At 36.0% G+C, this 26,753-nt stretch overlaps 1 protein-coding gene across 5 annotated transcripts in view; it reads right to left on the bottom strand.

The window, feature by feature from the left end:
* Positions 1-26,753, bottom strand: part of CNTN1 (contactin 1) — a 287,326-nt gene that overhangs the window by 39,467 nt on the left and 221,106 nt on the right. For all 5 annotated transcript variants that reach the window (XM_010974876.3, XM_010974883.3, XM_031462744.2 and 2 more), the window contains 4 exons: positions 22,875-23,033; positions 13,571-13,720; positions 5,116-5,186; positions 2,360-2,594 (listed from right to left, as the gene is read on the bottom strand). In XM_010974876.3, the coding sequence (XP_010973178.1) occupies positions 2,360-2,594; positions 5,116-5,186; positions 13,571-13,720; positions 22,875-23,033 (615 nt within the window). The remainder of the gene's footprint in view (positions 1-2,359; positions 2,595-5,115; positions 5,187-13,570; positions 13,721-22,874; positions 23,034-26,753) is intronic.

Genomic DNA, 26,753 nt, shown 5'->3' with positions numbered 1-26,753 from the left:
CTGCCTAAAGGAATGACAACTATATTATCAAAAATAGGAAATTTGGTATTTAGTGTAGAATATTATACATTACAATTAATTTTCAACTTTCTAATACCTCCTATTTATGTGTGCTAAAGACACCCAGCAATACTTCTCTTTCTCTTTCATGTTTAAGCTAAGACTTTTTTTTTTTTAAAGATCCTTTGAAACAAGTTGTGACATCCACTGCTTTGTGGGCTCAGGAAAGCTTTTATAAGTCTAATCTTCCAACTGGGCATCAAGTCAAATATGTATCAAAAAGGCCTCTGTTCAGTGAAAAAATATGTAATTTACATCCCTTCTGAAAATTACACAAAGAGACTAAGGAAATCTTAAGCAGGAGTGATCAATGTTTGTTGTCTTTTATTAACAAGCCATAATCCTCCTTTACGCTAAAATGTCCTGCCTGTGAACGCTGTCGCCTTCTCCGATCAAGATCAACATGTGGTGCTGTGATTGATTTCTCAGCAGCAGAAGAGAAGAGGGGCACACACAAGTTTCAGCACACGCAGGTTTTATGAGACTCATGCAACATTTAGGAAAGAAATACAATTAAATACAGATGGTTATAACTAAAGAGATGACAGGCATGACCTTTTGCCTGATTACTTTGGCATCAAATAAAACAGTAAAAAAAAAATGATACTGGGTGAGAAAATAACTTGTAAAATGCTTTACACTTTCATTTTCTTTGTGAGATGTACTCATGTTGTTCAAACAATTCACACCAAGTCAACTTATCACATTTCTGCGGAATCAGAACAAGTGTAGAAAAACTAAGATTAATTACTCAGGACTAGAAAGTCCTGAATTGATAATAAACTTAAATAATTTCTACTTTTCATTCTTTCTCTGCATTTAGTTCAGCTAACTTTAAAAAAGTATGTGTGTGTGTATACATGTTTGTCTTGGAAGTAAAGATCATGTGGTGATTTGAATAGATATTAAACTTTTAGCAAATATGAAAGCTAATAACTCTATGACTGAAGAGCATAAATTCTAAGGGGTAGCTAAATGGTTATTGTGGACCAAAAATAATGCAAATTGGGGAAATTAATAGTGCTTTTCCTCTAAGAGATCAGAAGAGCATCTCACATAGTTTTCAGGTTTCAAACTCCTCCATCTGTGCTTCTTACACATGTGCAAAAAGAAACTTGGTCAAGCACAAATGTGTTAGGTCAGAGGGCAATGAAACTCCCTATTTGCTTTTCTGGCCATTAATTATGTATAAGATGTATATGAGTACAGAGATATGATGGAGGAGGTCTTATCTTTTTTAACAGGAAAATAAATAATAAAAAGCAGAGCAGCTTAGATAGGAAATCATAGAAATCAATATAATTATGTTTAGTCTGAAACTCATTATTATTATATATCTGTATATATAATACATATATATACTATATATAATTATATACAAATATAAATACATAATATGTATAATTATATATAAAATATATAATATATAATAAATACATATAACTATATACAAATATAAAATTATATATATTTATAATTATATATTATAACATGTAATATATAATTATATATAATGCATTATATAATTGCATATTGTATAATACATTGCATTATATATTATGTATAATGATATATTTATATATAATTTTATATTTGTATATAATACCTATATGTACTATGCTGATACATATTTATAATTATATATAATCCCATATAATATATATATTTATAATATATATATGAAGTCCTCCAGGAGCATGCTCCATTCAGTTAAAGTTTCTTGAAAAACAAGGAGAACCAGTATCTGTATTTTTTCCCCCTTGAATAGCCTTTCAGACATTTTTTTCTTTCAAAGAAATAAATTTCAACTTGGTTTTTGATTCCTTTTTCATAGAATTCATAAATTCCCTTCAATAAAATTCCAGCCCTGTACTGTGATGACAAAAAAGTTACATAAATGCTACAATTACATAATTTTGAGTTAAAAGGAAAAATTTAATCAAAAAGTGAACATTAAGAAATTTGTCAAGTAGTGAATTTTATGAATGTGCAGACATACGGAGGTTCCCATCATGTCTGGAGAATTTCTGACTGCAAAATTATAATCAAGAGGCCAGGAACAGGGGTCTAAGCCAATGATTTAGCGGAGATTCCCTAACTACCGTAAACATCTCAAGGATGAAAAAGATTTTGGCAACGCTCTTGTCATTTAGACAAAGGGGCTGACACTTTAATTTGGCTCTAAATAACACTCGTTTACTAAACGCATTGTATCTTAAAGAGATCCTAGTAATTAGCCCCAAAGGCAGCAAACGAAGCGCCTGCTGGAGAACCCGGTTTTTGCCCCCCGTCTGCCCACCGTCTTGTGCTGAATGGATGACGGCTGTTAGGCTGTAGGGCCCGTCCCCCTTGCTGTTGAAGGCTTTGACCTTGACTTGAAACGCAGTGGAAGGGCGCATGGTCTCATCCTTATGGACGTATCGGCCAGTATCTGGATTAGTGACTGTCACTTTCTTCCATTCTTCGCCATCGAACGGCTTAAACGCCACTATGTAACCGAAGTTGTTGCCGTAGTGGTATTCTCTTGACAAAGGCTGAACAGAAATTGAAATAGGAAATGGTGTTAAGCGATACAGTCAATGAGGGGGGGCGGGAGGGAGACAATCCGACGCCGACAATAATCACGCTACACGTGACAGCGTGCTCTCTGTAAAAGCACACTGAGCTCACAGGTGAGAGCGGCCTGGAAAGGCCGGGGCACAAAGGTGCTCGAACACGCGATGGCGTCACTCACCGAGTCTGCTCTTTCTGGAACATCCCAGGGCTTCTCCCTAGGATGCTTTCCCATGTGTCAAAAGGCCCCTCCCTCACTTTCTAGAGGTCAAAAAGCTCCTTGATGTTTTTCTTGGCCACGGGATCTGCCATTTCAAGACCCTTTCCTCAGTACTGCATACCCCATCTCCCCGCTTTATTTCTTCCCTTTCACATTACCATGACCCACACTGTATCTCTCACTGGTCATCTACTTTATTGTCTCTCTCGACTAGCAGAACGTAAGTAGCCCGAGGGCAAGGTTATTGCCAGTTTTATTTACCTCTTTGTCCCTGGAACCCAGACTGAGGCCTCAAGTAATATTTCTTCAGTGGGTAAGTAAATGAATTTCTTTTGGGGTGAAAGGCTATGGTAAGAGAGTTAACTGTGTTGTAACCGAACCACAGAAAGTGGTCCGAGGACAAAGACAGAAGGGGCGTGGAGAAAGGAGGAACATCCGCCCTCATCTGTGGGAGGCTGGCTCCGGGCCCCAGACGACTCCACTTTGAAGCCAGAGCTCTGTTTCCCATTGTTTTCTCAGAGTAATTACTACACATCAACTGCCCAATAAAGGAGTCTGTGTCGGCCTTATCAATCCTTTTTTTTTTCTTTTTCCGCTGTGAAAACAAGGAACTTTAGTACAAATAAGAGGTCCTAGAAGACAGGGAGGGCCCCAGGGGGCTTCCATAATTTAACACTATTTTATAAATACTGACTCAAAGCAAACTTAGGGAGTGAGCATCATTTAATCTTTTTTAGCCAATAAGGTAAATGTGCCCATTGTAAATATTGTACATTTGGTTTTTTGGTTTTTTTTTTTTATTTTTACCAGAACAGCAAAGGTAAGGTGTCTTGAGGAAAAACCTTGAACTGAATACAACACAGTGGCTTGAGTATCCTTATGTTAAATGGGAACATATGGAAATCTATAAAGCTCAAAGGGTGAAGTTATACTTGGTTGCCCAGTCTAGAAATCTTGAAGCATGACCACTTGGATGAACAAAATGTGATTTTAAATTATTAATAGAAGAGCTTAACATCCCCACCAGAGTGTCAATCCTTTTTCTTGATAGTTCTAGACTTAGTTTTTTGCAATTCATATATCAGAATAAGCTATGAAGCTTTCAAAAATTAATGGGTCTCAGGTCCTATTCCCAGAGACTTGATTTCAAATTTTTGGAACAGGATTTCCAATTCTGACTTTTTGGACAAGCTCCCCATCTTATTGTGTGTCAGATACATACAGAGTTTAGAAAATCAAGCCTATGGAAAGGAGTAAGGTGTTCAAATTTTCCCAATATCTTCACCTTTGTATGTGATATTGTCACTAAAACTGACGCATCTTTGAAATTTGAACAAAGAAGAGGCAACGTTTTCTTAAATCTTACTTAAAATTATGATTTAAATGTCAAATATAAAATATAAATACACAGCACAGAATGAAGTAAGTCAATTTTTACTAAATATTCATTAATTACATAAATCAATTTGACTCATGTAAAGAATAAAAACTGTCATTTTTCCTGCAGTTCTCAGAATCCTTTGGAGCCTTAGTTGTGTTCTTTGATTATCTGCAGTGATTCAATACTGAAAATATTTAATGGATACACAGAGCTATATAAAATATGTTACCTTGATAAATGCCAGATGTCTGATTCATACAAATTTGTGCTATCAAAGCCTTCCCTTTCCTCCCAATATCTCTCTCAGTTCAAAACTCCAGTAAAATGCATTGTTTTCCCGATATTATAATCTCTGATAGAAAGTTCCCCTTTGGGTCATACAAACTTAATAAAATGTTATGGACACCTCAGTAACAAGTCACTTGGGGAGACTTCTAAAGACTTACCTATCATGATAGATTACATGTGGTGATCAAAGTAAGTCTCAAGGGAGAAAGCAAACTCTAATTTAAAAACAGGTCCTGATACAAAAGACATTTTAACCAAATCTATGGCATTTTGAAAGTTCAGAGCAAATGTTATAAATTGCAATTGCATTATCAGGCCACAGTGAGTTCAGAACATCTCTTGAATAAGACAGTTGAACATTTGTTTAATCTTTCAGGCCAACAGACCCTTTAGCATCAAGAATCTATTTTTGCATATGAATTCACACTAAGCCATAGTAAGCCAGGTAAAATCTGGCATGCCTTTAAGGAAAAAAAAAATTAATTTTGGTAATTTATTCTTGCTTGTGTTTGGGGCATTGTCTTTTATTTCAACTTACTTCTGGAAACAAAATGGGCTGGAGATTCAGTGTAGGTAAAGCAGGCTATAATATATGCAACTTCTTAATACTTACCGCCCATGTTATGGTCAGTTCTCTGTTGCTTCCACCCCCACCTCCTACATCTGAAGGAGCCACATTAGGTGCTGAAACAAATAGACAAATAAATGAACAAAACCACAAAAAGTAGATACTGTGTGATTTTTTTTTCTGACCTTAGAGTTCTCATTCACTACAGAACCCATACATTTTTTTCTTTCACTAGAAAAGACAAGCTGCACATGTGATCCACTCAATAATAATAACAATGTCCCATAGTTGTTGTGATAATCTGTTTTACTGCCAAGATAAAAATTGACTCAATGCCATAGGAAATGTGCCGGTTTCCTTCAACAAAGGAAGCATTTGCCTTCCCATCTTTTTCTTTTTTTTTTTCTGTGTCCTTTCATTTACTATGATTTTGAAACATGAGACATATTTTGTTAGGAAAATATTTCACAGCTCTTACTTTTGAATCCTATGTCTTTCTAACAACTCATTGTTATGTTAGTTTTATGCCTCAGTCGACAAATAACTGTTAAGATGGTGTATGTGCATTAACATGCAATTAGGCTTCCCCCAAATATCTGGAAATATTAGAAATCTAGCATTGTTCCTAAGCTTTCATCTTCAATGCCCAAACCTATTCTGGAACCTTGCCCCATCAGTGACCCCAGTTCTCCCCTACTCGCATCTTTTTATATCATCCTTTGATTTTCAGTCTCTCTACTGTGGTGACTACCCTATGCAGTCTTTCCATTCTTAAAAAGCATCTGTAATCCTGCTGTGCTCTTCATCTCCAAGCCATCACACCTTTTCCTGTCACCAAACTGCAAAGAACTGATCTATGACTATTTTTCATACTCCGTTTCATAATCACTTTTTACCCAATAATCTGTTTTTCACTTCATATCACTGAAGTCACTCTCTCAAAAATCACAAAATTGCTTTTAACTGCCAAGTCCAATAGCCTCTTGTTTTTCTCCAAGTTACTTTCTCTCCTTGAGAGTCCTTCAAGGCGGGTGCTGTATCTTATCGGATTTGTATACTATATCTTATTTGTGGCTATATCTTACTGGATTTGCATCTAATTGGAGATGTACAGATAAATACTAAAGCATACTTTGTTTCTGCACTCCTCCAGGCTCTGGGAGACCAGCTGCCCAGTCTCATGGATGAAGACCCTATTTTTACAGAGGACATACATTTTCCCACACAACTGCTGTGGCTCATTCTGAGCATCATCCCCAGATCTGTCAACATCTTAAAGAATGATGAAATGTCAATTCTTCTTTGAGTCTCCAAATCGTCCTTTCCCATAGGAAACCATTACACTTTCCTCAGAGGACTCGTGTACTGAACCATAGAGCCTAATAAGTAACTGTGATTCACAGATAAATACTTCCAAACTTCTTCTATGTTATCCATATACATTCTTTGCTGAACTATGTACGTTAACTGCACAGAAACAAACAAAACATAGGCTTTTCTTTGTATCTGTAAAGCTATACGATTTCCTTTCCTGATTAAGAAATTAATGCGAAGTTTGAGAGATTTTATTTTACTATTCAGCTGTCACCACATGAGTGTTAGAAATGAAATTGAGTGTGTAGGGGTGTTAAAAGATAATTTACTTTAAATAAAATAAATATTGAAGGCTGGGATATTAAAATACTCCTTTAAACCCATAACTCATATTCTGAAGGTAAAATTTTACACATTATAAAGAAACAAAGAGCGTGTTGTCTTACAATCAATGAATAAATCAAATTTTGTGTGTTTAACTCTAAGTACAAATATTGTGGTCACAGGCACATAATTTCAAAAATAACTCTAGAATAATTTATTATACTGCTATTAGTTGAATCAAATATTGCCTTCACCAGGACAAATATTATTTGCCAAAGCATTTCACTGTAATCCTTTTCATTATAATCAATATTAGCCTTTTTATTTTGAACAGAGCTAAAAATAGAGTATGTTTATGTTAGAGTGCATGTTTTCCCCATTTCATAATGTTCCTTTTAAGACCCAACACACTTCGAATAAGTAATTCAAGACTGTTTTTCTCTTCAAAGATCACCCATTGAGTTCATGATGCTGAAAATAAGACAAACAAAAGCACAGAAATAAAAGTAACTGTCTTTTACTAGAATGTTTTACATCTTGGATTAATAACTGACTTAATTTCCTTCTTTAAGCTTTGAATATTCAGTTGTAGCTTTAGCAGCTAAGAGACATTTTTTCCACAGGTGGAACTGACATACAACCTATGTATCTGACATGAATCTGAGCACTTAGCCCTGCCGGGACAGGAGGACTTGGCCAAATAGGGATTCCTTTCAGGGAGTTAAATCACCCTAAGAACAAGGAAGCTTATTTAACTTTAGGCTCCAGGGCACTTGACAGTGAGCAAACTAGACTTTCTTTTAACAATAAATCATTAAAAAGAATTTAAACAAACATTTAGGAAAAATACAAAATTACTGGATTAATCATGAATAAACAATGAAAAATAGTGAGGTTTTATTAACTTGTCTTTTGCCATTGTCTCAGTCTAATGATGTTTATAATAGGGCTTCTGTATTTCAGTGGCAAATCTAAAAACTATTTGAAAATCAAGCCAACGCCATGTCTAGTCTTTCCTAGGAAAAGAAACGAATCTGCCGCTTTTACTTTTAGATTTGAATGCTTAAATAATTTGCATGTAAGTATCTTTGGGGCTTTGGTGTTTTACTTAACAATGTACAGACTACTTGGTGACAAATCTTGTTATAAAAATCATGGATATATGAAATGTGGCCTCTGATCCAAAATATGTTGACTGCTTAGTTCTTGTTAATTATTGCTTTAACGTATATAGCCATTGTTTACAGAAATAAACTTAGCATGAGTGTAGCTTTTTTATGTTAATGTGCATCAGAATTTCATTGTGATTTAAAGCAACTTTTTCAGTAAGAGATTTAAATGGTATGTAAGTGATGCTCTACGATCTAGATAACCAAAGGGATTAAAGTCTTACAACTGCTTTTATTCTATCTATAAATATATTTTCTTTCTGAAGAGGTATGAGTAAAATCGAATATACTGCATAACATTTAAATATTCAAACGAGAGACATTCTTTGTAACTTTAGGATCTCCTGCTCTGATGGTGAAGCAGATTGCTAACATTCTTTTTTTTTTTTTTTAAATTGAAGTATAGTCAGCTATAATGTGTCAACCTCTGGTGCACAGCACAGTGTCCCAGCCGTGCATACACACACCATGTTAAATGCACCTACGATGTTACACTGATGTTTTTTCTAGGTTAAAAAAAAATGATTTAGGGTCTGAGGTAGTTCACAAAATATTAATGTCTTTAGGTCTTAACAGGCCAAAATTGTAGTTTGTCTGTTCATCTACACTTTGTTCTCAAACAGGAAATTTAAGTGGGCAGAGTAAATTTGTTAACTGCTCAATGGAATGAGAATCTAAAAATAAGTCATCTGAGGGAACGATTACATGGGCAGAAAAGAATGCTGCAAATGGAAATAATCACAATGCATAGTAAATGTATTATAAACAATCCAAAACAATTATGGATTGTTCACTTAAATTAAATAAAAGGATAAACAGTTCCTGTTTTACTCTCAACTTATTAAAAATGAAAGCGTCAATGCGTATGTTAACCTTGTTTCACACAAAACACATTATGTTTGGTAATGGATTCTCCTAAATTTTAATATGTGAATATCCCTGTAGCTTTGATCACTACTTTGCATTATCCTCTGTTAACTTGCAGTTGCCAGAACCATCATCTTTCCCTTCGTGTTCCTCCTTTTTTCTTCTAAGAATTATTTTGAGTACCAATTCTGGACCCTGCACTGTGTGAGGCACCAAAGTTAACGGTATGAATAAAATCTGACTCCAATCCTGAAGATTGTTAATGTAGTAGAAATTTAACATGTACAACTGGTTTTAAGTCAATGTGTTAAAAATCTCCAGTAAAAGTTTGCTGGATGAATGAATGAATGAGTGAAAAAGCCCAGCTTAATAAGAGGCTCATCTAGAAATTGGACATGATTTTTACATACGCCACCTAACTGGATACTCAGGTCAGCATTTTGAAGGAAGTCTACAGAAAAGTAACATCATCCCCTTTTTACAAAAAAGGCAAATGGGTCCCAAAAGAAGTTGTTGGTTAACTAGCCCAGGGCACACCACTCACACATAGAGAAGCTGACACTTTTAACTCATGCCTCCTACTAGCTTAAAAGTCTATACTCTTAGCTTCTTCTAAAAAGAGATTTAACTATTTTTTTAATTAGTGACAGCTACTAACTTTAGCACCCTACTAGCTACAAAATATGTTCTTAGCTCCATTCTTTTCCTTTATCAAACATACTTAAAATAAAAAATAAATGATCAGAATAGCTTCATCAGACATGGAATTAAAGCTCTATACACAGTATGAAAGTGTTGATTCCAGTGTTATGTTCCTTTTCTCTCTGTTCCTTCTTAGGTTGACCTGGCAGATAAACGGCAAAGCTGTCACTACAAACCTGAAGGCACCATGTTAGGCTATCACCTCAGCACCTGCACCTGCGGGGCTCCTGGCGGTGGGGGCATGCCTCACAATGACACGTCACTTTGAAGGATGCTTCAGCTATCTCTTTCTTACAGTCAGAATTGAATGTGTTACAACGAGTTGCAAACACATCTTCTAATTCTTCATCTGGGACCATCCATTTTATAATGCACTTGTCTGAAACCAAAGAATGTACCCAACTGTGCCCGGTGATCTTAACATGAAGCCATTGGACAGATAAGGGCATGTGCTGCACTGATAATGTCCTGTCTTTCAATCAGCAGAACGAGGCACAGGAGCAACCTTTCCATCAAATGGGAGCTTGCCTTTATCCCACATAACATATGCTGGCATCTCTCAGAGAGTTGTTATAATGGTACATGACAAGACAAACATCCCCCTGTTTTAGAATGTATTTTAATTTTCTTGTAAGGATAAAAAATGTAAATGTCCAATTTTATGAATATTCAGTTTTTAGGAAACAGGAGGAAAGGAAAAACATGAATGAATGAGAAAGTCTGTTGAATGCTATTGTCTTAAATATATAAAATTATTCCTTTAAGATGATTAAAACTACCTGAAATTACATGATCCTCTATAAAAATGGAACTACATATATTTATATATATAAATAAATGTATAAAAATGGAAATATACTGCCAATGAGGTGATCAATTGCATAATTGACAATATTTTCTCACAAACATATTAAACTTTAAAATGGGCATTAATAGCATGATGACAATTTTTATCCAGCAAACATTATGGTCCTATACTATACTAGTACCATAGTACTAGGCAGTATTAACTGCTTTCCTTACATGTTTTTTAATCACAAAAAATAATTTCATAAGATAAATAATTTCCATTTAGAAATGAGGAAACTGAGGCTCAGAGAGGTTAAGTAATGTGCCTCTAATCACAGAGCTTTTAAAAGATGGAACCAAGAGTCTACCGAGGGATCAGTGTCCTGGAGTTACCATACTGCACACTGCCCTCCCAGAATGTGGCTTAGGAACGAGGCTTTTAGAATTCCAGAGCCCTGGATTTGAGTCCCAGCTCTGCATCATATCAACCAGTGTAATCTTGACTTCCTTGTCTGTCAATTTAGGAATAATAATACCAACGTCATCAAGTTATGGTGGGAATAAATGGAGCAATGTAAGCAGAGGGCTTGGCAATGTATCTGATAACAAACAGCAAGTACATAAAACGTGGTAGCCACACAGCCAGATTAATAAAAGATCCTAAAATATTTTCTTATAAAAGATTAACTAATGTATTAGAGGTCACAGGATTTATTGTTTTTTGCAACTGAAAGCAATGAATCGTCTCATTATATCACTATAGGGCCGTATCTTGCATTGTGAATAAGACTGGTTTCTTATCACTTTTATGTTTGTTTTGGTTCTGAAGGCTTTTAAGAGAAGTTATGTTCCATGCACACTAGAAAAAGAATGAATTCCTTAACAAAATACCATTTGAACAAACATAACGTCAGAGGTGACGCTTTACGAAGGTGATGCCAAAAGTTGTTTGCTGAAGGTAACAGCCTTATCAAAATGTTAGGTTTGATGTGAGTCTGAAACAAATTTTTCCCAGCGTTTCTAAAGCGAGAAGACTTTGAGGTTGGAAGGTCTTCAGAGTTACATACAAACTGATGGTAGTGAGCCCATCAAAAATTATCCTCTTCTTCTAAATATAATACTAAATATAAATTATATTCATTGATTCAGATATGAAAGAAACAGATTGACTTTTTCTCTCTGAAACATTGGTTTTTATTGTGATTCTTAAAAACACATTGCATTTAAAATTCTACTTTGGGATTAAAAATAAATTTAAGATCTTATGGCAATTCTGTCCAGATGATCAACCAGTATATACTAAAGCAATCATTTTCTGAAATAAGTGATAAAGAAATTTTTTGATAACAGAGTTCTTAAGAAGGAGAGAGGAGGGTGTACCCCTATGCCAAACAAAGTGTGTTTTCCCCCCCATGAACAATTTCGTACCTCAAAAGATGTGTTCAGATCAGAATTCATTCGTATTTCACTAGTCCACAGATCAGAGAAAATTAAGGAAGCTCAATGAGATAAAAAGAGCCTGGGATAAACATGTTATAATTTTTAACTGAAGTAAGTTTACTGAGACCGACTTAATCATTTAATTTGTTTGCAATTTTGTTTTGAAAATGAATACTTGTTAAATCAAATCAAGTGCATGACCCCTCAGCACGAATTAGGTGATTGAAACCATCCGTCAGAAAAGTCCCAGTTCCTTTTTATTTTTGTTTCTCAAGAAAGAGCAACTGTGTTCAGTGCATCACACAGCAGCCTCTGTTACAGACCTAGGAAGCTTTAGAGAATAATCAAAATCAAACACAAGTATCCTGGCTATGCGGTGCCTGCGTTCTCTTACATCACCCCCATGTCCTGATGAGATTTCTGTGAGGTAGAGAAAAAGGAACAACTGTGTTCATTCACAGGTGGATATACTAAAACAAACAAAAATAATCAGTGTCTAAGTCATATCTAGTTTTATAATTGAGAATGCAGTATGAGCTTTGACTGGAACATTAATAAAGGTTCATATTAAGTGGGTATGATTTTAGAGTCACAGAGAAACCACCTTTAAGAGAGAACGTTTAATATGTGAGATCTGTCGGACAGATCTGGATTTGAATTCTGAATCTTGCAAGTAGTTATATTAATTTAGGTGAACTGTTTAGTGTCTCCGAGTCTACTGCCTCTTAATGAGCACTGGATTGCAGAACCAACCTCAAAGTATTCTTCCGAGGCTTAGCTGAAGTGCATGTGAAAATACTCAGCACAGCTCAGTAATTTAGTGTTTATCTTCTTCCTTTATTACAGAATCATCAGTTTTCTCTGGGAAATTACATGAAACTTTAAGAGACTGTTTATTGATGGCAGTTTCTGTGAATAACTCGGCTTTAAAAACTAAAGACAGTAGAATTTATAATTCTAGTTAGAAGTGAGGCCAAGAAATTGAGGTATCCAGAAATGTGGAGAGACGATATTAAGATATCACAGTAGAATTTTAATGGCGGTCTGTCATCCATTTAAAATATTTTCCCCCAAAGAGAGCACTGAAATTTGGCAAGGCACAGTGAAAATAAACTCAGAGAGTCTGCAAAACATTTTCTTTTTCATAGACAGGGAATAATAAAGAAGAACTATTATTAGAATCACAATATTTTTGCCTAAAAATGCAAGGGACAAAGAAAATAGAGCGGGGTACTTCTTGTACTAAAGGCTATAAAAATGGAGTTGGTATTTAGCACAAAAGTGTGAACTTAAATTGGAAGAGTAGCCAAGGTGGAGCTGCGATAAGAGAGCACGTTTAGAATGACACACCCAATACTGAAGGAAACCGTTACAGCTGTTTCTACAAAGCTGTGACTCCCCCGGTGGTGCAGATCCGAGGGTCCCTGCCCCATTCTCCCCATGCCCCACTCACCCTGCTCTCCGTCCGTATCCATCCCCTCCATCCACGTGGCCATTCAGTTATAAATGTCTTCAAGAGACATGAAAAACCATGAGCCTTCCAAATGTTGGAGCCTGCTTATGCATGGGTCTACTTGCTTAAGGTTCAGAATTTACATTAAAGTTTATATTCTAAATACTAACTACATTTAAGAGGTGTCTAGTGGATTATTCAGTGTTCTCTATCTACCTCTTTCCCATTAATTATGTAAAAATATTCTTAGGCTTCATATGTCCTCTTAATTTTTGACTGTCTTGACACACCTGAATGGACACACCAATGTGAAATGCCTATACACACATTTTTCAGGTGAATTACTTACCTCAGAGCATTATTTCCAAAAGCATTCAATTATGCATTACAGTGTCACAGAATTTATAAGCCTTTTACATTTAATAACGTTTCTCCTACATACCAGCACCATCTGTTTTAATTTTGTTTGACGGGATACTGGGCTCTCCTATACCCAATGTGTTGGTTGCTACCACACGGAATTCATACTCCATCCATGGGATTAAATCCACTGCTCTTGCTGCCTCCATATTTCCTTCAATAATTGGGGGGTCTAAAGAAAATAAACATCAAAATAGAGAACGTTAGCTGAGTAACATTACTTTTATAACTCCCCATGTTTATTTTCCTGTTTTCAGAAAACGAAACGTATTCCACTGAGCTGAAATAAAAATAAAAATGAAGAATGACAAAATGTTCAGTTCAAGGAAGTAAGAGGAGAGATAAGAAGTTAGGAAGAGACATATATATATGAACTTCCAGTGGGCTCCCGGCTCATGTCTCTGCTGCTAGTCCACTGGCAACACCCTGAATAGAAAGGAGGTAGTTTCTGAAAGCAGAACCCAGAGAGATTTCCAGAGGCAAGGGTACCACATGGGCAGTTAAAACTTTTATGGACTGCCCTGCAGTGTATGGGTAGTGAATGATTTATGGGACTATCTGTTTATGTTCTTTTTGGTTTCTTTTTTAGATTCATACCAAATCATCTGGGGCAGTGACAATACATGTTAAAATAATTCATTCAGTTGTATTAAGTATTTCTCCGGATTTATGCTACTAGATATTAATGGGAAAATTACAAATTATGGGCAGGCTATGACTTGGAATTGCTTATTTAATTGAGGTATGATAAAGCGTACAACCAAGGCAGGACCACATATTAGTTTAAGCGCTCATAAAATATTTTCACATGTGTTTTTAATAATTAACCTACACGTATGTATGTAAATACCTGTACATCACTTATTTGGAAAATGTGTTCCCTGAGGCTCATGCATGATTCATTATGATACAAATTAGGGAATTCTCATCTGGCACTGCAGACCCTGAATAAGTAGCTTTTTAAGACGCTGTACCCATCACCACAATAAATGCTGAGGATCCTGGTGTCCAGTTTTTACTTCTGGATAAACTCCTATATAGCTCAGACTCTCCCATGCCTCGTGCTGCCGTCTGTGGTACTTGTGGCATAACTCTCCTAGACACTCATTTTGCCATCCAATCTCTTATTTTGTTAAGAACTTGTTTTACGTATTTGACGTGTATTTTTGACTTTCTGGTTACAAGTTTAGCTTTGCCTGCCCCTCTGTTTTAATTCTGCCTCTTTTATTTATCTCTTACCTCCTCTGCCATTCCTTCACACCAAATCAGAATTTGTTTGTCTTAATTTGTATACATAGGAACTTATTTTAGGTAACTGGAAGAGGGAAGATGAAGTTTTGACTTATGAAGAACTCTTTGCGGAGAAAAGGAAAAAAAATAGCACAGCTGGTTGTTATGACCCTGGGTAGCGTGGCCCCTCATCCTCACTGGAAACTTGCAATGATTCTGAGCTTCCTGTGGAAGGAGAGGCTCTATTGGTTTGACTGGTGACCCCCTAAAAGACACGTCTATGTTCACATCACCAGACCCTGGGAGCGTGGCCTTACTTGGAAAAAGAATCTTGCAGACCATTTTAATTTTGAGACTAAAGTTAAGTTAAGGATCTTGTATAAGATTATCCTGGATTATCTAGATGGGCCCTAAATCCAATAACAAGTGTCATTATAAGAGAAATACAGCAAAGAAATATATGAAAGAGGAAGGTGAAATGTGGCCACAAAGGCAGAAATTGAAATGATGCAGCCGTAAGCCAAGGGGTTTTTGGAGTCACCGGAAGCTGGGAGAAGAAGGAACATTTTGTTCCCTAGGATCCTAGGGGAAGGTACAGCATTGACAACACCTTGATTTTGTACTTCTATTGTGTCAAACCACCAAATTTGTGGTAATGTGTTATCACAGCCCTAGAGAATCAATACAGAGCTTTAAAGGCAGAAGCTGATGGAAATATTTGTGACTTTGTGAGTCTGGGGAGCCCAAGCAATTGTAACAGAATGGTTAAGGAGGCAGTCTGATCCTCCCCCGCTGCTTCTTATGCTGTAAAACCCCAGGACCATTTAAATACCTGAAGAATGGAATATTGGAACCATTCTAAAGGGTCCCTCTTGGCAAAGGCACACAGTGTTCTCATGATGGTAAATGGCTACACTGGGGCTTTTCCAAGCAGCTGGGCAGTCAACAGGTAGGGGCAGGTGTAGACTGAGCCAGATGGATATACAGTGAAAAGTGCAGCTGATAGACTGATTTGGAGCACATCTGAGGATCCAGTACAAAAATATCTCCAAACAAATGGAAGATCAAGGATATGTTCTAAGAGTAGAAATTCATACTTGACTACAGAAACTGTTTGGAGGAATGGTGAGAGTTGAAGAAAGAAAAGTCAACTGGGGTCTTTGATGGTGGGCTTTGGATTCTAGATGGGGAATAGGACCTGTGACTAAACGAAGTCTGAAGGTGGAGAGAGCAGAATGAGCGAAAAGCCTTGGAGTTACGATCATGAGAAGCTAAACCTCAGAGGGAAAGCCTTGGCCCAGTGATGCAAACAGCTCTCTGAAAAGGGGAAACAGAAAGTGGATATTAGAAACATGAACTTCCAGAATGTACCTTCTGAGTGATGAGGGAAGGAATTTGATATCTGTAAGTTCACAATAATATTCTCTACAAGGATGGCTCAAGGTGTGAAAACTCCTCTTTTTAGAACAAAATCAATTACTATCATTCTTGTTAACATCCATTAACATCAGTACCTATAAGGAGATGAATATCTAAAACAAACATGTTTTCGGTATGTATTTACAATACCCCCTGAATAAAGCCATTTATATAAGTAGTAGGCTAATTTAGCAAAAAATGACTAATATGAATCATTTTAGAAAAATGTATCTAGAAATAAAAGTGACTGTGTATCTGGTCTGCTTTCCTTTCCCCCAAATAGGGCAGGAATTTTGACCCATACCACATCACAAGAGCAGGATTTAAAAGGTTGCTTTCTAACTGTTTTCCCAGCTCCAATCTTGAACTCAGCAGCCCATAGCATCACTTTACAACTGGAAAACTCAAGACTGGCTATGTCCATGCGAGGCCACGCTCATCATCTGTTTTCATGTTCCCCTTGTTTGTTCCTGGTTATCATTTATGGGCATATATATGTTTGTTTTACTACTCTTTTAAAATTTTTTTAATGTTTTTATTATATTTTGTTTTATTTTATTTTATTTTATTTTATTTTATTTTATTTTATTTTATTTTATTTTATTTTATTTTTGGGGGGGAGAGGTAATTAGGTTTATTTTTTTATTTATTTTAATGGCGGTACTGGGGATTGAACCCAGGACTTCATGCATACTAAGCAGGCGCTCTACCAGTGAGCTCCACCCTCCCCCCATTTTACTTATTCATGTTTTGGAATCCCTCAGGGGCCTGGAAGACCTAGTATGATGTTTTGCAAATAGAAGTACTCAATAAATATTTGTTTAAAAAAATAGCAATAAAATATAAATACAAAAGCTGTGGTGGTTTAGAAGGGACAGTATCTCAATGCAGGGAGCAGGCCACGTGTACAGCAATCACTTTATTATCTCCTTCAACCCTGAATCAGGCAGGCTGCTGGTAGAATAAAAGAGGACGCTCCTTTACCATGCTCTGTACCTCTAATGCCTATTATCAGCTCATAAACTATCCCGCCTTGTCTAAAGCACAGGGTGAAAATTGTTTTCATTCCCTTAAGCCCTCAACCACTCTCTTTAACTGTGACTTGGTCCTTTCTGACTTCTCTCCTCCATTGCTGACGTGTTTTACCTTTAGTACACATTTTATTTGTCTTATTCTGAGCCCTCAATGTCCCGATAAATGGATTTGTACCTCTTGCAGTCTTCTCCAACCCCTTCTGCTCTGGTAGGATCTATTGGATACACATTTTATTTTTCCAAAACCTCCCACACAGATAGGTTGGAAGCAAAGGTCATCTTTGCCTTGGAAGGAGATTCATGCCTCGAGCCAAGTGGACACGAGTCAGGAGCAGAGGGACTCTGTGTCCCCTCTCTTCAGCCAAGTTCCTTGCAACCTGTTTGCTATTCCTGGAGTCAGAGGAGAGGGGAGTAGTTGGCACATTAGAGGCATGTCCCGGGAATTAGAACTGGGGTCTCAAGCTCCTGAGTTTTAACTGGGTCAGTTCTGAGTCAGGCCACATTTTACAGATAATCTCAGTATTGAAAATCAGATTTTAACAGTATAAAGCCTGCCAGAGGCTTCTCTTTATAAACAACTAAAATGTTGTATATTAATCTAATAAGGGTTTAAATCTTGGTTTTACTGCTAAGCATAAATTTCAAGCAAAGGGATATACAGCAGGAGACACACTCCTTACTTTAGTACTCAGGTCAAAAGATCCCCTTGAGAAGGTCTTATTTTAACAAGCAGCCATGAGCACTACTCCATTGATCTAACTGCAAATACCTTGAGTCCATAAGGCTCAGAATAAAACGTTTCTGACTATTCTTTGGAGGAAAAGTGAAGCAAGTCTCATGGGTATCTCAGAGCCAATATTCAGTGTTTTAGTTGCCTGGCAACCATGCTTTGTGGTGCTCTGCCTTCAGACCACACCCACTAGTTCTTTGAGCAGCTTCAGAAAGCCAAAATGACCTCCAGGCTGAAAAACAGACTGTTTCAAGGATAGCTCCAGGTAATGTAATCCCTCGTGTTCCAGATTCTTGGAGGTTGCCATAGTGAGTCCTGTTGTTTCCTTGGGGTTTAAAAACAATTAGAACTTTTAGGATCCTCCATCTGCCTCCAAAACCCAAGTATTTGAAACTACTCAGAAAGGATGACCCACTTGGGGGTTCTACCTGAAAAAGCAGGTCTGTTGCTTGAGAATGAAAATGGGCGTTTAAAGGCTTCACTCTGGCTCTGACACAACTACTCAGTGTAACGTTGAAGGGTCTAGACTCAACCCATAGATCATCTGGCAGGACTCAGGGAGGAGCCAGAGGCGTTCCTTGCAGCAAAAAAAAAGCAAACTGTGCTTTGGCATCCCAGAATGTGTGATTCATTAATTCTTCTCTAAGGAAAATTTTCCTGTTGCTTCACAAAAATCCAGCAATTTACATCTGAAGCAAGAACAACAAATGTGAAGCTACAGAAAGTCAAAAAAGAAAATGGTAAATTCTAAGATGTGAATCTCCTATGATGAGCCGAATGCTCTTTTCATTTTTGTAACCCATCAATTTGGCAAAGATTTAAACGGAAAATACTAAACACTCAGTAAAGACCTGGGACAAGGGATACTTGTATACTGGTGATGGGAATAAAAACTTATTCCACCTTCCTTCAGTGTAAGCTTGTCATATAGCTCATGGGCTTAAGCATATTTATACTCAATAATTTAACTGACAAAAGTCTATTCTGAGAAAATGCTCTAAAATCCAAAGAAACACGAATATGTTAAGATGATATTTGAGGAGGATTTATAACAATTAATTCTAATCTTCAACATGATAGAACTTTACATATAAAGACCTTTTCTTCCCCTTTTTAGAGAACATATCCCAACTCCTCTCAGTTGCTCCCTGATAACGTGGTTTCCGGTCCTCTTTATATTCTGGTCAACCTCCCTCTTCTGTACAAACACACACACCATCACCAATAATATTCTATATCTTTTTCCCCTGAAAGTAGCAGCATGGAATCAAACACAACATCTAAATGTGACCTAAGCATCCTGTAGAACCCTAGGAATGACACTATATTTCTGCTGGCCATCCCCTAAAATGTTTGAGAGGAGTGATAATTACTGTAGATCATTTTAAAGACATACAGTCTATTCTTTCACCTCATTATTCTAAATTTAATCCTTGGAATGTTGAACATTGGTATCTTTGAAAAAATTGAACACCGTAAATAATCACTTTCATAAAACTGAATTAATCTTGTACCTTCCTTTTTTCAGTGGACACCACTGTAAATAAAAACCACATGAGTTTTATTTCTTCATCTCTGCGTATTTTTCACTTCCACTTAGGATATAGTCACAAGAGAACTTTACTTACACAACTAACAAGAAGAACATGCAAGAGAATCTACAAAATATTGCTTTTGAGAGCCTATCAGAGAGCTGAGTTTGTGAAGAAGTCTAATCAACTAAAATCATCATTTGCAGACTAATAGCGAAAAGGAGGACCTAGGCATCGATGTGTAGAAGAAAGCAGTTTAACTTTTCAAGGATATTTAAAGACAAAGTGCAGACTGACATGGCTATTTTGAATCCCTGGGAGCCCCCAGATCTAGGAGAGTCTGGCTGTTGACCAATTCCTTTCTGCAGGCTTCACCAGGTGTACTCAAGAAAGTCTGGGAGTATGACAAGAGAGTTGAGAGACCGTCCTTTAAGGCACAGGCACCTCAGATCTGTTTAAGTCTAAGATCAGAGCAGGAAAATTGAGACCCTCTGTGCATTCTGAGCCTTACACTGAATATAAGTAAGTGCCCATGTGTGGCTGGGGGAGTGGCAGGAAAGTAAGAGATATAATAATGACATTTGCAGCAACGTGGATGGACCTGGAGATTGTCATTCTAAGTGAAGTAAGCCAGAAAGAGAAAGGAAAATACCATATGATATCACTTATATGTGGAATCTGAAAAAAAAAAAAAAAAAGACAAATGAACTTACTTACAAAGCGGAAACAGATTCACAGACATAGAGAACAACTTGTGGTTACCAGGGGGGAGTGGGGTGTGAGGGTGTAAATTGGGAGTTCAAGATTTGCAGATACTAACTGTATTATATAGAATAAACAAGTTCATCCTTTATAGAACAGGGAACTATATGCAGTATCTTGTAGAAACTTCTGGTGAAAAAGAATATGAAAACGAATATATGTATGTTCATGTATGACTGAAGCATTGTGCTGTACACCAGAAACTGACACAACATTGTACATTGACTCTACTTCAACAAATATATATATATACACATAAAAAAAAGAAAGCATCAACACCCACAAAAAGAAGCACCCTATTTAGATGCAACCCTTGCCTCCCCATCCCCCATCTTTGTTATTTCTTTTTAGCACTAATCATCATGTGACTTACTATACATTTGAATTATTTGTTTATTACCATCTTCTCTCCTACTAGAATGTAAGCTCCTTGAAGGCAGGGTTTTTGTTTGTTTGTTGTTTTTTGGTTTCTTTGTTCTCTCTCTGTTTTGTTCACTGCTGGCCAACTATGTATCCAGCGTCTAGGATAGGTTCAGACATACAGTGGGAACTCAACAAATATATATTTAATGAATCTACAATGAGGGTCCTGATCTAACTGCCAGGGATAGAACAGTGAATAAGACAGAAGTCTTCACCCTCATGGAACTTGCTTTATAGAGGAATACTTTTTTTAAATGAGAACCATGTTTTAATTGAGCTACATGGTAAGCATTCATAACTAATGGAAATGACAATTATTATTCCTTTTTTAAAGCCAAACCAAATTTTAACCATGTGTTTATTTCATTTGCTCTCCAGTACTATAAACAATGTCAATTTAGCTAGATATATAATATTACCTACAGTTTTTTCGTTATCATTCATTTTCATTCTCTTCAGAGAAGTAGAAATTGCTCATGCTTTATGTTTATTAAACATCTAAATGGTTTCTAAAATTGTTTCTCAAATGGTCTGATTTTGCCAAGTATATTTATAGGTAATTCTTACATGCAAAGCATAATGTAATAGAAATGTTTCACCTGTGTCTAATTGATTTGAACTTCATACACTTATGTGGAGAATTACTTAATACGAAAATATATCCTAAACCCTTGTAACAGATTTCAAGTTTATATTTCATTCATTTCCTATGATAGGGAGGAATTATCAGAAAAAGTGAATCTAAATTAAAACTTCTCAGGGAGCAATACAAATAAATTCCCTTATATTAAGATAAAACTAAAATGAGTAGGTTTAAGCTTTGCTGGGATGATGAACTCTTTCATTTTTTAAAAAAGAACATTCTATTCACTTTTATCTCTTTTCTCCCCTCTGATGACAGCTGAGCCCATATTTCTATGCTTCTTCTTTATGCATCTAAAATAAATTATGACAACTACAAGTTTGGTTAAAAATATTGTCAACAATGACAAATATAAACAAGCTATTTTATCAAAAGTCCTCTATCTTCTTTGATGTTCTAGGAGAAAATAAAGCGATGTGTATGCTGGTGATGAGGAAATGACAATGGCAGTACTTACAGACAACAGCAACTACCCACTTCCTCTTAATTAGCTTTTACTTTTAGGAAATCTTAATATGAGGTGGGGAAAAGAAGGCTGCGATACTAAACTGCTTTAAAAACCTGTTTGGAGAAAATTCAAGCCAGGCAAGGTCATCCTCAGGAAGTAAAGGGTTATGGTAGTAAGATCTGGGTGCTCAATCTATATGATCAATTGTGGCTTTTTTTTTTTTAATGTAGAAGTATAGTACTTACATAATTGTATAAAATGGGTCATAAATAAGTTATAGATGCCATTTGCCGAAAAAACTCCATTTTCTATCATTTTTTCCTGCTGCATCTTAGAATTACATGTAGCTTAAATAAGACACCCAGGAAGCCTCTCTCTGCTTTCCCCTTATAGGCCTAGACATGCTGCTTCTTTCTCTATAGTTTTTAAATTATAAGTTTGCTGTAGTTTTCTTCACTAACAAAGCACTGGAATACGAAAGAAAGAAAGAAAGAAAGAAAGAAAGAAAGAAAGAAAGAAAGAAAGAAAGAAAGAAAGAAAGAAAGAAAGAAAGAAAGAAAGAAAGAAAGAAAGAAAGAAAGAAAGAAAGAAAGAAAGAAAGAAAGAAAGAAAGAAAGGAAGAAAGGAAGAAAGGAAGGAAGAAAGAAAGAAAGGAAGAAAGAAAGAAAGAAAGGAAGAAAGGAAGAAAGAAAGGAAGAAAGAAAGAAAGAAAGAAAGAAAGGAAGAAAGGAAGAAAGAAAGAAAGAAAGAAAGGAAGAAAGAAAGAAAGGAAGAAAGAAAGAAAGAAAGGAAGAAAGGAAGAAAGAAAGAAAGGAAGAAAGAAAGAAAGGAAGAAAGAAAGAAAGAAAGGAAGAAAGGAAGAAAGAAAGGAAGAAAGAAAGAAAGAAAGGAAGAAAGGAAGAAAGAAAGAAAGAAAGGAAGAAAGAAAGAAAGGAAGAAAGAAAGAAAGAAAGGAAGAAAGGAAGAAAGAAAGGAAGAAAGAAAGAAAGAAAAAAAACGCATTCAGGGTAGATGATGAAATTCTTTAACAGTCCAAGGCTTTTTGTTTCTGATGCAATAATTCATCTAAAAATACATACAGATTAATCCAACAAATGCAACTCACCCGTCTTCGCATCTTTCCAGTCATCGGAAAGAATAGTCTTGGTCTGGATCGTGTATTTGGATATGGGACTGTGATTGTCTGAACCACGGCTCCAAGTGAGTCCCACTGAGGTGGCTCTGATGTCTTCTATTCGCAGACCACCGGGAGGGCCGGGAGGGCCTGCAATGAAAATTTGGGTGATGAATCAATGAATCCCAACTAGTGAATTAAATGCACATTAGAATACAAAAACGTCCTCCTTGCAATTAATCTAAAGAGCTTTTATACCATATGATCAGGGTTGCCACATTCCTTTTGAATATAATGTAAGAAGCAATAGTAATAGTATTCATGATTTTTACTAAATGATTTCATGACATCTTCTTTTTAAGAAAGGAGATAAATGCTGTCCTTTAAAATGGTATTATTGTTCAGGATACATATGATAATCCTTGAATCATAAAATAGATGCAGTGATCATCTTTGACTCATAAGATGCAACTGGCATCAAAGGGACATAGTAGATTGTAGGACAGTGTGATTTAATGAATGCTCGCCCAATGCAGCATCAGAAATGATAGCACAGTCCAGATATGAGAATAGTCAAGTATTTCATTCTGCCTCCTCAAAATAGAACAAACACTTTTAATAACCTTAAATGTGATAGATAATTTATTTTACTTGGAGTAGAAGTTTCTGGGAATGATTGCATGTATCATTTTGGGTAATACATTTCATGTTAGTTACAGTCATAGAAATAATACTAGAATAAATATTTCTACTTATATACAATGTAGAAAACAACTGTCAACTCAGATATACCAGGGATGCTCTGAAAACATCAAATAATATACCGAAGAGTCTTAAGCCAGAAGAGTTTTTACTGCAGAACATAACACAATGTTAAAAAATTGGCTTTCACGGACGCTTCGTAATTCAGTACCAACATTCATTTATCTTTTAAACTGAGAGCCCAGTGCTGGGTGGTAGAGATGCAAAGATCAATGAGACATAACTTTTAGGTTTTTTGAACAACTCTTTGTCTTCAAAAGGGTGAAATGGACCAGCATATGAATAAGTGTAAGAGACAGCAGTGAATGCCGTGATTACGGTAGACAAGATACTTATATTGTGCATCATGGTTTCTTGTTTTTTAAAATGTGTGTAGGGGGTCCTTTAGGTGGTAAAGTGGCATCTAGGATGGACATTTCAGACAATGCCAAATGTTTTCTTTGCATCAGCAAGGAGGTCATTCCCAACTGAATTAGGCATAGTGAATGTAACAGTCAACACCTTTTATTTTCATACTGAATAAAATATTAAGACACATGTTTTTATCTTTCAGCTGAAAAGAAGTGCCTTCCTATTTAAATGGAAAATCAGACACTTAGTCTACATGGCCTTTTTCCTCCACATGGGCTTTGGTCTTTGCAAAGGTATGTGCAATACTCTACGCCTTCACTAATTTCCTTGTGGTTGGTCCCATGGAGGTAAACGTGTGGGTAGATTAACATGACAGCATCACTACTAATATGAAAATAACACAAGACACAGACTATGGATGGTAGTAAATTTTATTATCTGGAAATACACAACAGAAATTAATAAAGGTAAAAATTTTTGTAAATGTATCATCTGGAAGAATGCATTTAATATTTCTTGATGTTAAGTAAACATAACAATAATAACACCATCCAAAATTAATGAAAACAGCCTCATAAATTATATAGAACACATTAGATATTCAGAAAGAACATACTGTGTTTTTCATATGTAAAACCACGTGGGAATACTGTGTACTTTCTTGATCAAAACCAGGACGTTCCTTACTTCACCTAAAAGATCATCCAAGTCAAGTACTGAGTGGAACATTTCAGAGTATTAGAATTAAAAATTACAGATGAAAAATTAAAAAAAAATTTTTAAAAGGAAGAGAAAGTCTTACTTGTAATGCAGGCATTTGGACCCTTTTTCTGAGCATAAGGGTATGGTATTCGGAAAGTGTTAAAGGGAATTTAAGACAAAATTGCCATAGGCTGGTCATTAACCATTAAAGTGTAAATTATTTCCCTGCTGTAATTCTCTGAAGTTCTTGGAGTGGCAAATGAATGATTTCCTAAAAGGTCAGATTAAAATCGGGTAATATTAGTGTATTAGCATATTAGCATACAGGGACTATGTGCCTAACAATTTATTCGGTCACCCAGTCATTGTTCAGCAAAAGACTAAAATTACATTTATGCCTTTTTTCTCTGATATATGCCTGGACTATAGTGGGTTCTCAAATATTTGGTGAAGACATAAATGAATTTATCACAATTGACCTTCAGATAGTTCTCAAAACATAATGGTCATCCATGAACACCATCTCCATTCTCTTATCTGACTTGAAATATTGTTATCATCATAAGAAGGTGAAATTGAGAAAATAAATGGAAAGGAGTTGGTTGATATCCTCAAAACCCTGGTGTGACAATTTCAGTTGGTAAAATTTCACTTCATACAGAGTTGTTCATCTAATAATTGACTACAAATATCTCCCAAGAAAAATACCTCAGAGAAAGTACACTATTAATGCACAGAAATTTTAAAGTTAAGACAAGCTTGACTTTAAATTCTGTGCCTTGAATTATCTTGGGCAAGTTTCTCAAATTTACTAAGCTTTCATTTTCTCATCTGCAAAATAGGAGTAATAAAAATTGACCAGATAGGACTGTTGTGAGGATTGAAATAAAATCTTGAAAGAATGAAGCCCTCAGTAATCTTTAGCTGTTAATATTATTATTGTTAATCCCGTAAGCGCTTTCTGCGCTTCAGAAAGCATCGGACTGGAGGAATACTTGTTAATGATTAGCAGGGCCCTGTTTACCAGATTGTTCATTTACCACTTGTTTTCACTCAAAAGTAAGGTGTTTCTGGTGGACTGGATGGAGGTAAGGAAAGACCAGGAACGTGAACGCTCTCTAGCGTGTACTAAGGAATCAGGACGCAGCAAAAAATACAGGGATGCTATGGAGACAAACTGGTCCAGCTGTCTCCCAGAAGGAAGGCTCTCAAAGCGGTGGAGCTGGTGTTAACTTGTTCAGTTTTTCTGTTCAGAATGGGAAGAAAAGCATGTTTGGTAGAAAATAAAATAAGGCAACTGCCAGTTTCCTTGCACAAAGGAAGGCATTTAGGAACTGGCCATCCTTCTGATTTTTTTGTCAATGACCAAAAAGCAATGTATAATTCTGACTCTAAAGTTTTTTTCTTTTTTTTTTAAGATCTTATCACTGGGCAAACACTTGCAAGACATCTTTAAGGAAAGAACTGAAACCAGGGAAAAATATAAGCAAATGAACCACTAAAAGCAGGTCATTTCGTTATTAATCTACTGATAAATCTTTCCAGTTTCTTAGGTGTCCTCTAGCAGACAGCCAGTGATTGCTAAGGATACTGTTTATACAAAATTTAAATTATCATGAAACAGAAATTTGTCAGATAGAAAGGACCTTTGGAATTTGACCTGCATTAAAATGTCTGGGTATATTAAACCACAAATTATTTTACTCTTCCATTCTTTTTCTTCCTTCCTTTTTTTTTTTTTTTTTTTTTTTTGCTTTTATCATTAATGATCCATGTGGGGGGAAAAAGAAAGAACTGGAATATTTCTCTGAATAGCCCTGGCAAAGGCTTTTCATCAATTCTTCTCACTACCAGTAAATACTTGGGGAGCTGGAAAGAGAAGGAAATGATAAAAAGATATGAAGGAGGGGATAGAATATTCAAATTATGCTTCTTGTTTTTAGTTTTTATGAATACAGTTTTATCTACAGGACTTTCAAAATCATAGCGTTCAACCACTACCTTTCCGTACTTCATCAGGTAGAGGCTGCCACTGTGGACTGTCCTTCCTTTTTA

The sequence above is a fragment of the Camelus dromedarius genome, chromosome 11 (genome assembly GCF_036321535.1).
Source record: "Camelus dromedarius isolate mCamDro1 chromosome 11, mCamDro1.pat, whole genome shotgun sequence".
In the NCBI taxonomy this organism is placed as follows: Eukaryota; Metazoa; Chordata; class Mammalia; order Artiodactyla; family Camelidae; genus Camelus; species Camelus dromedarius.
This window is presented reverse-complemented; position numbering and strand designations above follow the sequence as displayed.